The sequence below is a fragment of the Chelonia mydas genome, chromosome 15, assembly GCF_015237465.2.
Source record: "Chelonia mydas isolate rCheMyd1 chromosome 15, rCheMyd1.pri.v2, whole genome shotgun sequence".
NCBI lineage: Eukaryota > Metazoa > Chordata > Testudines > Cheloniidae > Chelonia > Chelonia mydas.
The window spans coordinates 33,149,719-33,166,095 of NC_057856.1; the positions used below are offsets into that span (position 1 = coordinate 33,149,719).

Below are 16,377 nucleotides of genomic sequence, written 5' to 3' on the forward strand. Positions count from 1 at the left end.
CTCCATTGCTCCCCTGCTGCAGTTTCATTGCTGGGAGTGCTGATGTGCCATCTAGCCATGCTCATAGCAGCTCTAGACACCAATGGTGAAAACACAAGTGGCTGCTGGCACCTGATCTAAACTAGGGCTACCACCATTGCCACAGCCAGTGGAGCTGAAGCAGTGGGAAACTCAGGAAAAATGGTCAGTGCAGAAAAGGCCAACGTGCCATGCGTGGGGTAGGTGAGGAGACTGGTGACCCTAAGGAGGATGAAAAGGAATAATGGAAAGTCTGGGATAGCCTCAGAGGAGAGTGCATGGAACGGGAGGGAGGTGCAGGTCCCCCCGATGCCTCGAAGTGTTTGTGGGAACGAGTCTGGACTGGTGACAAAGTAATTAGTGGCAGAGGAAGAATCACCACTTGGGCTTCTCCTTCCCCAGGCCTTTTTCTTGGATGTGCCTGCGTTATGTCTAATAATTCTTTTATTCCTTCAGGCTCTGGATCTCATCCCCTGGAAAGAAGCCAAATGGGCGACTAGACCTGGCCAGACTGCCACAGATAGACAAGGAGAGCTTTTTATGGAGATTCCAAATGATGCTGGACTTTCTTTCAAACTTTTTTAGCTTTGACAAACACACAAAAGTGGTAATGTAGAGAAGCCCCTCCCGCACCCCAGCTGGACTGAGCCTCCCCTCCATTCCTTGCCAGCTTGATGCATCCTTCAGTCCTGGGTTTGTGTAAGTGAACAAAGCCGACGTGGAGCAGCTCTGAGCTCTAGTGCCATTTTTATACTAGTGACAAAAAGTGTTCTGTAAATATATATTTTTTTAAAACCATTGTGCCAGCTCTTACTGGCAGGTAACACTGCTGCATTAAACAAGACACCGCATGTATAGATATTAGGGCTGTCAATTAATCATAGTTAACTCATGCGATTAACTCAAAAAAAAATTAATCGTGATTAAAAAAATTAATCGTGATTAATAGTTTTAATCACACTATTAAACAATAGAATACCAATTGAAATTTATTAAATATTTTTGCATGTTTTTCTACATTTTCAAATATATTGATTTCAAAGTGTACGGTCTTCACTTTATATTTATTTTTATTACAAATATTTTCACTGTAAAAACACAAGAAATACCTCATACAAATACTGTAGTGCAAGCTCTTTATTTTGAAAGTGCAATTTACAAATGTAGATTTTTGTTGTTGTTACATAACTGCACTCAAAAACAAAACAATGCAAAACTTTAGAGCCTACAAGTCCACTCATTCCTACTTCTTGTTCAGCCAGTTGCTCAGACAAACAAGTTTGTTTACATTTACAGGAGATAATGCTGCCCACTTCTTATTTACAATGTCACCAGAAAGTGAGAAAAGGAGTTCGCATGGGACTTTTGTAGCCGGCATTGCAAGGTATTTATGTGCCAGATATGCTAAACATTCGTATGCCCCTTCATGCTTCGGCCACAATTCTAGAGGACATGCTTCCATGCTCATGATGATGCTCATTTAAAAAAAAAAAAAGTGTTAATTAAATTTGTGACTGAACTCTTTGAGGGAGAATTGTATGTCTCCAGCTCTGTTTTACCCGCATTCTGCCATATTTTTCATGTTCTAGTAGTCTTGGATGATGACTCAGCACATGTTCATTTTAAGAACACTTTCACTGCAGATTTGACAAAACTCAAAGAAGGTACCGATGTGAGATTTCTAAAGATAGCTACAGCACTCGACCCAAGGTTTAAGAATCTGAAGTGCCTTCCAAAATCTGAGAGGGATGAGCATATGGAGCACGCTTTCAGAAGGCTTAAAAGAGCAACACTCCAATGCGGAAACTACAGAACCCAAAGCACCAAAAAAGAAAATCAACCTTCTGCTGGTGGCATCTGACTAGGATTATGAAAATGAAAATGCGTCAGTCCACACTGCTTTGTGTTGTTATCAAGCAGAATCCATCATCAGCATGGAGGCATGCCCCCTGGAATGGTGGTTGAAGCATAAATGGACATATGAATCTTTAGCGCATCTGGCATGTAAATATCTTGCGACGCCGGCTACAACAGTGCCATGCAAACACCGGTTCTCACTTTCCAGTGATACTGTAAACAAGAAGTGTTAGACCCGCAATAGAGGTCTCCCTACGGGATGAGGAGCAGGCAGATACTGGACACTGTGTTGGTGTATAATACTCTAAATGCTCTTTATTGATTACAAAACAAACCTTACTCACTCCACATTCACACCCCAAACATACTCTACCAGAGTCCAAAGGTCAGAATGGTCCCAATAGCTAGTCAAGTTTCCTTCCAACCATAAGATCATAAGATGCGGGGAGCCAGTGAAAACCACATCTATATCCACACAGGGCTCTGGATCAATAACGACTCCAATTTGCAGAAATCATAGGCAACCATTTATAGTCCATTTCATCGCATCATCGGTTCTTTGCCTTTGTTTACTAGGCCTTCTACCCACACAATTCCAAAGAGACAATTCTGGGGGGCAGCCATGATCTAAGGCGTGCCATTTCCTCCAATTCTTATGCAATTGTATATCAGTCCAGCTGGTGGTGTTTGCTTTTCTGCTGATTCTCCCTATTTTTCTTGGAACATAACAAGATTGTTTTTGCACAAATAGTTCTAATAGTTCTTGACCTTAAGTTCTTGCTTCAGTTGCCAGCTTGCAACACACGTATTCATGTCAAGCACACGTCATTCATACCAGGTCTCAATGACCAATAACATATTACATTGATATATGAATCATAATATATATAGATAACAGAACAGAAGCAGGCAGCATTATCTCCTGTAAATGTAAACAAACTTGTTTGTCTGAGTGATTGGATGAACAAGAACTAGGACTGTGCAGACTTGGAGGCTCTAAAGTTTTACATTGTTTTATTTTTGAATGCAGGATTTTTTGTACATAATTCTACATTTGTAAGTTCAACTTTCATGATAGAGATTGCACTACAGTACTTGTATTAGGTGAATTGAAAAATACTATTTCTTGTTTTTTACAGTGAAAATATTTGTAATCAAAAATAAATATAAAGTGAGGACTGTACACTTTGTATTCTGTGTTGTAATTGAAATCAATATATTTGAAAATGTAAAAAACATCCAAAAATATTTAAATTATATTGTATTCTATTACTGTTTAACAGTGCGATTAATCATGATTAATTTTTTTAATCGCTTACAGCCCTAATAGATACTGATCTCTCCCTAAGCAAGTGCAGGCCTTCGATGAGCTCAGGGCTATACCTGCCTTAGAAAACAGGTCAGCACCTTGAGTCAAAACTAGTCCAGGTGGATATAAATGATGAATCAATTCTTGGATGCTGCCCTGTCCTCCTTGTGGCAAATCTCAGTGGCAAGCAGGTTTAAGAATCTTTAAGGGGTGTGTGGAAGATTGGGATACGGAAGTATTTTTGCCCCCTTCTGACACTCCTCTAACAGCTTGGCTGCTAGGGGGTCTGCAGACAAGGTCCGCTTTCCTGAAGGAGTGTAGATGGGAGCTCATGTGGAATGCTTCAGCTACCACCTGCTGAAAAAGAAGTTAGGACCTTTTGCGCCTTGAGGCCTGTGGAGCAATAGGGAACAAGTGACTTTCTACCACATCGAAAGGCTGAGGGGATAACTGCTTCCCACAGAGAACCCCAGCATTCCTACAGCAGTTCTTCAGGAGAAACTGCAGCAAGAGAAACTGGCACATGTAGTGATGCATTGCTTGTATGATGTCTGTGGCTTGTTTTAGTTCAGCTGGGGAAACACTTGGATGGGGGTTACTGTTTTGTTTCCTTGGAGACTGCACATGGGTAATAATAGAATTAGTGCTTTCCATCAACTAGCACACCTTACATGCACATGCATGGGGTTTTAGTGCCCAAAGTAAGGACTGGGTAAACTTGCTTTAGCCATTGTCTCTTTCTTTACTGGAAGAGATATGGTTGATGTAGCTTCCATAGTGCAGTCTATCTTACAGGATTCTTTGGCCAATCCAGCCTTGCCTGTGTTCATGCCTTTGCGTACAGAGAGCACTGCATACCCCTTAAGTTTGGGCACATAGATCTGTTCCTGTTTTTCTTGTAGTGGGGAATTTTTGTTATCATGAGATAATGCGCGTCATCCCTTCCAATAGCAATCGTTTCCTGTGGAAACTGTGGCTTCTGGATAAGAGGCCACGGCTGTCATGCTGTGTGACTGAGAACACAGTATGCACTTTTCTGTCTGGTGTACTCACACAGCAGGGATTCTCTTAAAGGGACCCTTACTAGTTTGTACCCACAATGTAGGTCTTGTAAGATATGATTGGAAATGTATTCATTACATTAAAAATAAAAAATTAGTGTGAAGTTTATTTTTACTGAAACATTGCCCTGTGTGGGACAGCATTGGGCTATTCATGGGAACCAGGAAAAGGATTCCAGTCAGTCTTGATGGATGTCCTGGATGAATGAATGAAAAAACCAACAGAGCTTAAATAATAAAAAATAATTTGGATTTTTACATTTCTTTTCACTTCTAATACTCTACAGTTTTTGAAAAAAACCACTAGGAAGGGTAAATATGTTTAAAGGAACCCTGCGTCTCTCTCTAAATGAGTAACCATGAGTGTAGCTTTTCAGAGATTTGGTGTATCTTACAACAAGATACAGGAGCTGTACTATAAAATTGAAAACCATTACAATAAACATATTTCCTGTGTATAAAGATGCAGAAACCAAGCAATATCTTCTCTGAGTACCAGTGACATATAGTGTGTTTGTGGGAAGCTGTGGGATTTTATCAAATTTTCCACTTTGAATACACTCACCGTCCCCAACCCTCAAAGAAATGCACTAGAGGAGGTATGGTTATGATCTTGTATTTACACATCTTGGGCATGCTGAGAACCACCAAAAATTTTGGCCACTCAAGATACTTGTAACACTGTAACTAGCATAGGCTGAGGTATGGTAAAAAAAGGTGTAAAATGTCTGTCTGAATGTTTTGGCTGTGTTCCCATCTACATGGGTATGGTCTTACTCAGAATACCTAGAAATGCCACTCCCTCCCTGCAAGCCATTTTGCAGAGATACATTCTCTTTAGTTCCCATTTCTGATCTTGTTACCTTCTGCATTTGCTCATTTTCCTTGCTGAAAGCCCATTGGGACTAATGTGTCTGCAATGACACACAGGCTGATTAGCCACAATAGATACTATTTTAAAACAAAAATGCCTTTCTATTGCTTAAATAAACTGTTGCCGTTGTGTTGGGCTCAGGAGGCACTATTTAAAATGTTTAATTAAAATTTATTCTGTAGCACTTAAAAATGGTTTTGTATAAACTTTGGTGTAAAGATTTGTAATAATATAGTCAAAAGGGCTCTTTCTCCGTTACCATTTTTTTATTGTTTTAAAGGCTAGGAAACAACTTGTATATATTCTGTATATGTATAGCAGCACATTTCATTTATGGAAATATGTTCTCAGAATATTTATTTACTAATATATTTATCTTAAGCCATGTCTTATGTTGAAAGTGTGTGACATTATTGGAGTAATCATTGAAAATCACTAACATGAGGCCCTGTAAATACATGATAATTGCACACAAAGATTTTACAATATTTGCCGACCAAAAAATGATTTAAAGCAAGTCGTAGTTCTCTACAGTTTTGTAACAAAGTGTACAAATGTCTGTTTAAAAAAAAAACAAAACAAAATACAGTTTTATCAAGTATATTTTGAAAGTTGTCGTGTTTTGTGGGGAAAGAAGCTGATCAGTATTGTGCCACTAAAGAATATCCTGGGGGCCTGCAGGTGAAATACTTTAAAATAAACTAAGCTTGCACAGGCCTCTTGTGAAAGTTCTACTTGACCCATGTGAAGACTGGTTTAGTAGTACAACACTTAGAAGCATGTCTCTCAATAGAAGTGTGTGTAAATGCCTCCTTCCAAGCTGTCCATCCACCATTAAACTCGCCTAACCAAAATTCTTTCTTAGACTCACTTTTCATGATGTCCATGAGAAGTGACCTGATCATAACGACTGTGACCTATTGTAAGTGAATAAAAACTATTTTAATTGGACCACCAGGATGTAGATATGACTAGAGAGCAAAAGTGATCTTTTCAACCTTCCTTCCTCTAGCCCGTCCTCACTATTTGGTGCCCCTATTCATGTGCCTTATCTGGTATTAGATTTATAAGCCCTTTGAGGCAAGAACCGTCAGTCTACCTTTACTGTAAAGTGCCTAGCGTATTTTTGCGTACTCTAAAATAGTAGTTAATGTTTAGCCCCCGCACACACTTACCCACAGTATAAAGCCAACTTACAATATGACAATACACTGAAAACAGAGCAGTTATTCCAAAATTAAACTAAAAATAAAAGCTAAAATGTGTTTTCAGTGTATCTGTCCTGGAAACATTCACTGACTTCTGATATTTTCCAGCTCCTTTTTGTTGATTTTTCCTCCTTCTCTCATTATCTACATAAAAATTAGGTTAAAACAGTCTTAAATTAGCTATACTGGACCATGATCAAAGGGCAATGATAATCTTGGTGATAAAGATAGAGAGACATGTTAGGCCTGATCTTTGCCAGACTTTAACTGTTTGGGCTGAAGTTTTCAATGCGAAGTGTTTGCCTCAACCTAAATTTATTTTGGAAAACTTCAGCCAGAACAGTTCCAACATTTTCAAGAAAAAGGCCAGTGAAAAATACATTTTTCCCATGTTAAAAAAAAATTCTTGCGATTCCCCAGACAACTGAAGGAAAGGGCGAGACATATGCCTTTGGAGGTAAACTCCTAATACCATCCTCTCCAAAAATTTAAGCTCAGTCTTGAAACAAGTAAGGGTTTTTTGCCTCCACAACTCCCTTTGGAAGGCTGTTCCAGAATCTTCATCTAATTTCAAGCCTAAACTTGCTGATGGCCAATTTATATCCATTTGTTCTGGTGCCAGGGAGACTTTGGAGAAATTGGCCTACAGTCATAGTCTATGCTCTCCCTAATAGTCTGGGTTTCTGCCCTTAACCAACAAGCGGCCCAGTCTGTTAATTTCTGTACAAATAATCCCCCAGTCCATCTTCCTGCTCTAAATTTCTGGTCGTATTTTTCTATGTGCAGGCCCAGCCCATCCAAAATGGCTGCCTTAATCACATCATAGTCTCTTGCAGGCATATTACTGAGAGCCACATATGCTCCATGTGCTTCCCCAGTTAAGCAGGGTGCCAGCCCAAGGGCCCACATTGTTCTGTCCCAACCAGCCACCCTTTTGAAAGTACTAAAAACACATCAGGGTCGTCCACAGGTCCCATTCTGCAGAGTCCTGTCCCCTGTGCCCAGTTTCTGTTTGCAGCTGCAGGACTCTCAAAGCTTTGCTGGAGTTGTTGCTGAACCTGGCCTTGCTCCTTAATAAATTCCTGCAGGCTCTTTGCTGCTCTGCCTGCCAAGCAAGCAAAGGCTGTTTCTCTACGTGGTGACATTGTTGGAAGGCTACAGGGTCTTCTACAGTTCTTTGCTGCTCCACCAGCCATTGCAGTGTTCCCTTCAGCATCCAGACTGCCAAACCTCTCTGTCAGGTTCTCCATTCGCAAGGATACAGGCAACTTCCAGACAAGCCCCTAAGTTGTGACAGAGTGACATACCACATGGATGGCTCTTCCACAAACTCAGACCGTGCTAAGACCTTGCTTGTAAATACCCCTCTGTAATTTATGTACAGTGTTTTAATCCTTCACCAATGCATAGCAATGTCTCTACACTGTTACACTGTCTCTCAGGTTCCCGACCCATTCCCCAAAAGGGGAGGACAAGTTGGCTCTGCCCAGAGGACTCTTCTAGCCACCTTTCCCCCAAACACCCCTTCCTGTGCCCTTTTATACAAGTTTCAGAGTAACAGCCGTGTTAGTCTGTATTCGTAAAAAGAAAAGGAGTACTTGTGGCACCTTAGAGACTAACCAGTTTATTTGAGCATGAGCTTTCGTGAGCTACAGCTCACTGAAGTGAGCTGTAGCTCACGAAAGCTCATGCTCAAATAAACTGGTTAGTCTCTAAGGTGCCACAAGTACTCCTTTTCTTTTATACAAGGTCACTGTTAATGGGCTTAATTGACACACCAGCCCCAATCTGGCTTGTAATCGGGTAGACATCTGTCCAGTTAGACCTCCTCTAGGGAGAACCTAATTAGTACTAAAAGTGACTAGAGTGCTGGCCCTCTAGTCACAAATGGTAATAAAACTCTCTCTGCTGGAAATACCTTCCCTAATGCATCCTAGGATTGCATTAATCTTTTTTCTGGTTGCATCACATTGGTGACTCATAGTCATCCTGTGTTTGACCAGTACACCCAGGTTTTCCTCATACTCTGTCACTTCTAATTGGTAAGCTCCAAATTTATAGCAAAAATTCTTGTTCTTAGTCCCTAAGTGCATGACCTTACATTTTGCACTATTAAATTTCATCCTGTTTCTATTACCCCAGTTTTCAAGGTTGGCCAAATGTATGATATTCCAGTCCTCCTCTGATTGGCAATACCTCCCAATTTTGTATCATCACAAATTTTATTAGTGCACTCCCACTTTTTGTGCCAAGGTCAGTAGTTAAAATGTTAAGTAAGACCGATCCCTGAGGAACTCGACTTGTAACTTCCCACCAGCCTGACCGTTCACCTTTCAGTATGACTGGCAGTTGTCTCTCTGTTAATCAGTACGTTAACAACCTTTTGATTCCCATCTACTTTAATTTCCCATGTGGAACTGTATCAAATGCTTTACTGAAATCCAGACAGATTAGGTCTACTGCATTTCCTTTGTCTAGAAAATCAGTTATCTCAAAGAAAGAGTTTGTCAAGTTGGGCTGGCACAATCATTTTGTAAAACCATTTTGTATTTTATCTCAGTTACCGTTTACCTCTGTCTTTATTTACTCTTTTTCAAAATTTGTTCTAAAACCTGGCATACAGCTGAGGTCAAACTAACAGGTCTGTAGTTTCCCAGATCTCCCCCCCCCCTTTTTTTTTTTTTTTTTTTTACACTTTCTGAAATATAGGTACTGTATTTGCAATTCTGCAGTCATAAGGTATGATCTCCAAGTTTATGGATTCATTAAGAATCCTTCCTATTAGGCTAGCAATTTAATGTGCCAGTTCCTTTAATATGCTTGGCTGGTGATTATCTGAGCCCCTTCCTCCCCCTGCATTTGGTCCCATTAAGCTGCTTGAGTTTGCCACATCTAAGGTGTAAGTCAATTTCTGTTGCTGTAGCTTTGTTCCCATTAGCCATGCTGCCACTGCCCCCCAGCTCCTCATTAAAAATGGAGGCAAAGCATGTGTGTAAATTTTGAGCCATACCCAGATTATCTTTAATCTCCACCATGTCCTCAGCAATGTTCCTGCTAATTTTTTCCATCCATGTGTGGAGTTCATTTTATGTGCACCGAGGTACGTGTGGTTGTGCACTACAGGAGAAACAAAAAAACCTAGATATAATATATATTTTTAAAAAGTTACCATAGGAATAATTACTCCAGCTGGGACAGGTTAGGCATTTTAGAACTCACTACTCAAAGAATTAAATTTGTGTAAGAAAAAGAAAAATTATGAAATGCATAGACCAGTCAAAACACTAAAATAACACACTTTGAAAGACTAAAATTACAGAGAATATATGTGCATTGCAGAAAGTACCAAGAAGTAACAACAACAATAATACAAGTAGGTGTTGGGAGGCAAGTGTGAAAGAGACTGTGTGTGTGACAAACTGTGTGTGTGTGCTGGCTATTGGGGAAGTTTGAGAGAGGCCATGCACTGTCTCTTTAAGGCACTCACTGAAAGCTCTCCTGCTATGTCCTGAGCCCTGTCTCCTCTCCCCTGCTCTGTGGAGATGGGATACATGGGGAGGGAGGAGAGAGAGATTGTGTGAGCTGGCTGCTGGGGAAGTCTGAGACCATGTGCTCTCTTTAAGAAAGGCACTCACTTCCCGAGGCTCCTTCAGACCGCAGCAGCTCTCTCCTGCTCGAGTCCTGAGCCAGTCTGTCCCCACTCCCCTGCTGTGCAGAAATGGAGTACAGGGGTCGGGGAGGGGGACACCCTGACATCACCACACACAAACACCAGCGCTGCACAGCCAGCAAGAGGGTCTTGGGAGCAGCTGCAGGAGCAATGCGGCTGCAAAGCAGTGGGAGGGGCACCTGAACACACACTGCCAGACGTGCTCAGCTCTGCTAATAAAGTGGGCAGCACTTGAATGTATCCTGGGCAGCAGCCCAAGGGCGCAGCTTACATGAAACACAGGTCCTCAGTGCTTAGTGGGCTCACTTCTTGTTTCCTTGTTTTCTTTTGATTTATATGGCTAAAGAACCTTATACTATTGGTTTTACTTTCCTTTGCAATGTCCAGCTCTGCCTGGCTTTTGAAAGTTTTCACTTTATCACTGTACTTTCTGACCTACCAGCGGTAGGTAGCTTTCTTTGCAGAGCCATTCCTTCCATTCCTTATGGGCTGTCTGATTTTTCTTTACAACCTGTTTGAGATGCTTGTTCAGCTGGTTTGGGCTGCAATGCTTCTCTGTGATTTTCCACCCGCCCCAGTATGGAGCTTTGACTTAAAGTAATCTTCCACATTCAGATCCTTGAGTTCTTCAGACCAGTCAACTTCCCTAACTAATTCCTGTAATTTTTTAAAGTTTGCCCTTTTGAAATCAAGGATCCTAGTTGCAGACCTATTTTTGTTTAGCCTTCAGTTTAGGTTAAACTGAATTAATTTATGATCACGTGAACCAAGGTTGTCCTCTACAATAAGGTAATATATTAGGTCCTCACTACTTACTAAACTAAATCTAAAAGAGCATCAGTACTTGTTGGATCACTGACTATTTGGTGAGGAAATCTGTCAGCTATAACATCCAGAATGTTGACCTACCAATCTATTGCTGGAAAATTAATCTCCCATAATCATACAATTCCCAGCAGCATTAATTTTATTATAAATATTAATGAGGTTTATTGCCATATCCAAATTGGATCCTGGGGAATCTATTGTAAACCTGATGCACTGTTCCAGAGGAGCCTCTGGGTCAAAATCACTTTGGGGAAGAAAGCTAACAAACAGAAATCTCCTCTGGCTTCAGGAAGCTCCACACCCCCTCTCACCCCCATCACTCCTCAGGGGAAGGGGGTCACTGTATGGGTGACTGCTCCCCTGTCTGCCCAACCCCCATACATCTGGACACACCATACCCTGACCCCCCTCACTGAGCCCCATTCCCCTGCACACAGAACCCCCTCCACTGAGCCCTCTGCACCCAAACCCCACCCTGCTGATCCCCACTGCCTGCATCCTACCTCCACTGAGCTCCTCCCTGCACAACCAAACCTAACCCCCTCCCAGTTTCACCCCCCTGCAGTTAAACCCCCACCCCAATGAATCCGAACCAGCTGCAAACAGACCCCCCCCCCAGCTGAGTCCCATTCTCCCACACCCAGACCCCCCCCCCTTGCTGAGCCCCAACCACCTTTACCTGGACTCCCCTGCAGCGTCCCTGCACCTAGAACCCCCCTCAACAAACCCCTATGCATCCAGATCCCCCCCACACCTGGCCACCCCCACTGAGCCACCTGCACCCAGCTTGCCCCACACAGAACCCTCTCACCCCACACCTGGCTCCCCCCCACACTCAGCCCTGTGCAGTCAGTGGCTTGTGCGCCCCACTGCCATGCTGGAGTCTCCACATTTATTAATTGACAAATAATTAGCACAATTTTAAAATACTGTATGCATAATATTTATATTTTGGTGCAGAATTCCCTCAGGAGTAAATGCTACTCCACCACCTTTACCTTTATTTAGGTCTTTCCTGCACAGCACATAGCCGCCACTACTTGTACGCCAGTCATGTCCACCATGTTTCTGTCATCCCTTTAATATTAGGTTTCATGTCCTGCACCAGTAGTTCTAGTGCTCCATTTTGTTACCCAGGCTCCTTGAATTAGTTACTTCTGGGGGAATTCTGCGCCAAAAAATAAAAAATTCTGCACACAATATTTTCAAAGTCTGCAAAACTCTACATATTTTAGTTGTCAAAATAACATAATATAATCACACCAGTTTCAATTATTTTGGTTTTATTTTGATTACATTATTTATTTCAAAATACTTGTCAGCAAGTATGTCTGTAACAATACAGACAACAGAAAGGATTCAGAAAATGTTTTTTGATCAATAGATTCCTTACGAGGCGTATTAATACAGAACTCTGAGTAATAATTCATTTAAACTACAATACAGAACCATATTTCCCACACGCCCCAGAAGCAGTGCAAAGGCTGTGGTGGGAGGGGGAGTCAGGGGTAACGGAGGAGCTGAGGGAGAGAGAAATAATTGCTGGGAAGGCGCCTGGGTGTGAACTTGGAGGTTTGTGGTGTATGGGTGGGAAAAATATGGAACAGGTTTGGGGGGAGGGACTATTAGGGAGCTTCCTCCACGCAGACCTTGGCTGACCCCCTAGCCTCTACCATTCAGTCAGGCACGTGTCCCTCCACCCCCATTCAGACACCCACTCCCCATGTGTTCTTGCACGCCCTGTCCACATGTGTCCCTCCATCTCCATTCAGACATCCACTCCCCACATGGCCCTGCACCCTTTCTTCCTGTGTCTCTGTGCCCCCACTCAGCCATCTCCCTTCCCTATGTGGCCCTGCACCCCTCCCCCTGTCCCCATGTGTCTCTGTGGCCCCACTCACCCATCCCTGTGTGGCTCTGCATCCCCCTCCCACATCACCATCTCGCCCTGCACCTCCCTCCCCCTGTGGCCGTGAACCTCCACTCCCATGCATCCCCTGCCCCAGTCTGTCCTCCCCCACTAGCCTTTATGAGCCCTGTCTGACCCCCACAGTACTCCCATGTTGGCTGTCTCCCCATAGTCCCTGTTTCCTGACCTGGCCCAACAGGCGCTGTGGAGAAGGCAGGCTCTTTCTTTTCCCTTGCTGGTCAGGAGCTGCTGTTGTGTTTTAGTGCCACAGAGCCCTCTCCTGGGGAAAAAGGTAGAACTGCAGAAGTTATTTTCTGCTGGGAGCTGCTGCTGTGTTCTATTGCCACTGCGCCCTCTGGTGGGCAAAAGGAGGAACTGAAGCAACTTTTCAGCAGAAGTTTTTTCTGTGCAAAAAATTAAAAATATGCATCACTCATTAATTATGCATGCACAGAGTGGCGCAGAATTCCCCCAGGAGTAATTAGTGTGCAGACTTTTTAGTAGTTTCTGCTTGACATCACCCAGCTTCCTTGCTCTATTAGGCACAGGCATTTTACTGACAGTAGTACCTACCTGACTGTTACTGTCATTGATATGGGCACTGTCTTTCTGCTTGTTGTCCATTCTCCTGTCCTCTGTTGTTGCTTTCTCTACTGCTGTGTCCACTTTTACTTGATTTTAGTCCTGCTCAATATTAGAATCAAGCATGGTGGTTACATGAGCATCTCCCAACCGTCTCCCCCAGAGTCCTAGGTTCAAGCTCTTTTAATAAGTTGTGCCAGCCTCCATCCCAGAAGTCAATCACCCACCCTACTCAGGTGAAGTCCATCCTATGAGGACAGGCCTCTGCCCATGAATGGCTCTCAACGGTCAGACAGCCCAATGCCCTCCTTCTATTACCATTTCAGGAGCCACCTGTTAATCATCATGCCTGGCCTTTGCCCTCCTCCTCTGGAGACACCTGAGTGGCCTTTCTTTAAGCATCTTCCCCAGTCTGGCTTAGTCGTCTTTGATGTGTCCAGCAAGAATCGAACAGTATAATTTGTTCCCACGTGCAGGACAATCATGGATTCTTTCCCATACCTTGTATCTCAGCTCCCCACAGACAAGATACCCATCTGTTCTTCAGATCCACTCTGGAGACAGATCGGTTCTTCTTCGTAGGGAGGCCCCACTAATCTTCCTCTTCCTGGTGCTGGTGCAAATCACAGGCCTTCACCCTTCCATTCTTTGTGGCTGCAAGTCTTCTGGTCTCACTTGCAATCTTCTGTGAGTCAGCCTCTATCCCCTTGGGGCTCCCAACTCTGGCTATTTCCGTTGGCTCTTCCCCTCTTCTTGTAGGATTAGCCACTCATCTCTGCCCATCTCCTTTAACTACTTGCCTCTCCCCATCACTTCCCAAGTCACTGAACCTGTTCCTCAGTTCTAGTTCTCTTGCAGTAGCCAGGCTTTTCCTCTGCCTTGTGCTCAGTCACATGCTTCCACAGCCCATTTGCTTCATCCAGCGAGCAACCCTCACAGTCTTCCCCCTTCTGAATTCAACCACAGCTTCAAGCTGCTGCTCCAAACTGCAGATCTTCTCTGCCATCAGTTCTATCTGGCAGCACTACATACAAACAAAGCACTTTTCAGGTACCCACTCCAGAAAAACTATCTCACAGCATCCACAGGCAGTCATCTTCACTGGCTCTTCCTGTCTTTGGCTCACTACCACTTGTGCCACTGTCATAGCCTTCCCTTCTGTGCTTGGGAAGTCATGGTTATGGAGAAAAAGAGAGAAAGAGATGGTCTGTCAAATTGCTGAGAGCAACTTTATGCAGTGCTTTGAAAATCAGGACAGGAACCTTAGGGAAGTGGTGGTGAGGGGGGGAGTATATGAAGCATCTTCATAATGAGAAACTAGACTGATGGGGGGGAGAAAAATATGTAAACCAAGGTTTAAAAAAACCACTTGAAATTGGTACACTTGTTCAGAATAAAAGAAAAGAAAAAGCTTGCCTCTGAAGCACTTTCCATGTAGAAGGAAATATTGATTATCATAGATCAGTATTTTTAACTGCTCAAAAGTATTTGCTAAAACAAGAAAATGGAGCTTCTGCGTGACCTACTTACACCTGTAACATCTGGGTCACTAGCTTTACCTTCTACTTCTTTACTCTCCAGTATTGTTCTATACTAAAATGTGATAGGAAACAAATTATCTTGGCTGGAATTAGGGATGAGGAGAAACTCCATTGTTTTGCTACGAATCTGTTCAAGAGGAACCTTCCTACCCATGGCAAAAGCACTGACTATTCAAATTGTTTTATTTGGAAAACAGATGCTTGCTTTTAACCAAGCTGTTGATGTTTAAGAGTTAACAGCTGCATTTAACCAACCTTCTCCTTCCTGTTAATTTTTCAGGTACTTAAACTACCTTTTCCAGAGATCTTCTAGCAGGCTCACTCAAGAAGATACAACTGTGCTCATTACATTTCCCTTTTGCTAGAAACAATGTGGTAATTGCTGTCTTAGGAAAGTCTTTTGGCACTGTGTATTTATTATAGAATTGTTCTGAAACCTCTGAGATCCAACTATGGCAAATAAACATCACTTTTATGGCATCATCTGCAGGTTACGTCTCTTCTCCACTCTGCAGCACAGTGAAATGTAAATATGAAAACCTCCCTCAGATTCAGGAACAGACTGCGACTAGGACTGAGAAAAGAGGAATTTCCTCTCCACTGCCAACTGAGTCACAGAGGCTCTGTATTGCATTACATCTCTTGGTTCCTAGCTGCTGCTATGCTCTGAAAAGCAGCTATTCTAGTTGATTTTTCCATCTGAACTTTTTTATTTACCAAGATACAAAGTGACTGTGCATGCCCAACAGCATCAGATCAGAGACAGAAACCAGTTTAGCTTTGCTAGGTCGGTGAAGTAGATGAAATTGGCAAAACCATATTTCTGAAATCCCCTTAGCTTCCAGTTTAAGTTTTCCTTTTTGGCTGATGTTGCAGGGCTCTCCAGCATATTGTCTCTGTTCCTCAGATGATTACATGAAGGGCATAAAGTATGCCAAGACAGCAGTCCCCATAAGCGGGCACCTAAACTAACAGCCAGTATAGAAGAGCTAGGGCTGGGACTTCAGGTTTAAGTGCACCCCATTTTTCTGGCTTTCTGCAGGTCTATAGTCCTATTCTCCCACACACCCAGTCCCTGGAGATCTGAACAAATGCTCAGTAGCTTCATTAATTTAAAAAAAAGAAGAAAAACCCAAACATTCACTTGGAACCCCTGAGTGGCACAACTGATCCTTTCTTTTCCCCATCCCTCTAATATAAGCATGAGAGCATCAGCCTGTCTGGGACTTCAGCTTTTTTTCCTAATTACAGTACCTTCTGGTTTGATTAGGTGATCTCTTGCCATCCCCGTTCACCATCTCTCTCTGCAGGCTGCCTTTTTGCAGCAGTCATTGATGCAGATAAAAATTCTTTTTAAGGGACCATCTGTGAACATGTCAATTTTTATGATATTTTATTTTTGTGAAGCTTGGAGCAATTATTTTTTTCTTCTAACTGGAGATTCATTTAAAAGGGCCTCACTGAATTCTGTTTCAGTTTGAGCAGCTGTTTGTTCAACAGCCTTCACCGTTGTGAGTCAC

The 16,377-nt window shown here is 42.7% G+C and overlaps 1 protein-coding gene across 4 annotated transcripts in view; it reads left to right on the forward strand.

Annotated features, from left to right (window-relative positions):
• Positions 1-1,500, forward strand: part of ZNRF3 (zinc and ring finger 3) — a 215,182-nt gene extending 213,682 nt beyond the window's left edge. For 3 of the 4 annotated variants that reach the window (XM_043529314.1, XM_037878693.2, XM_043529315.1), the window contains one exon: positions 475-995. In XM_043529314.1, coding sequence (XP_043385249.1) covers positions 475-518 — 44 coding nt within the window. In that variant the 3' untranslated portion in view covers positions 519-995. Of the gene's footprint in view, positions 1-474 lie in introns of all 4 variants that reach the window. The other variant, XM_037878692.2, reaches the window with a different exon arrangement.
• The last annotated feature ends 14,877 nt before the right edge of the window (positions 1,501-16,377 follow it).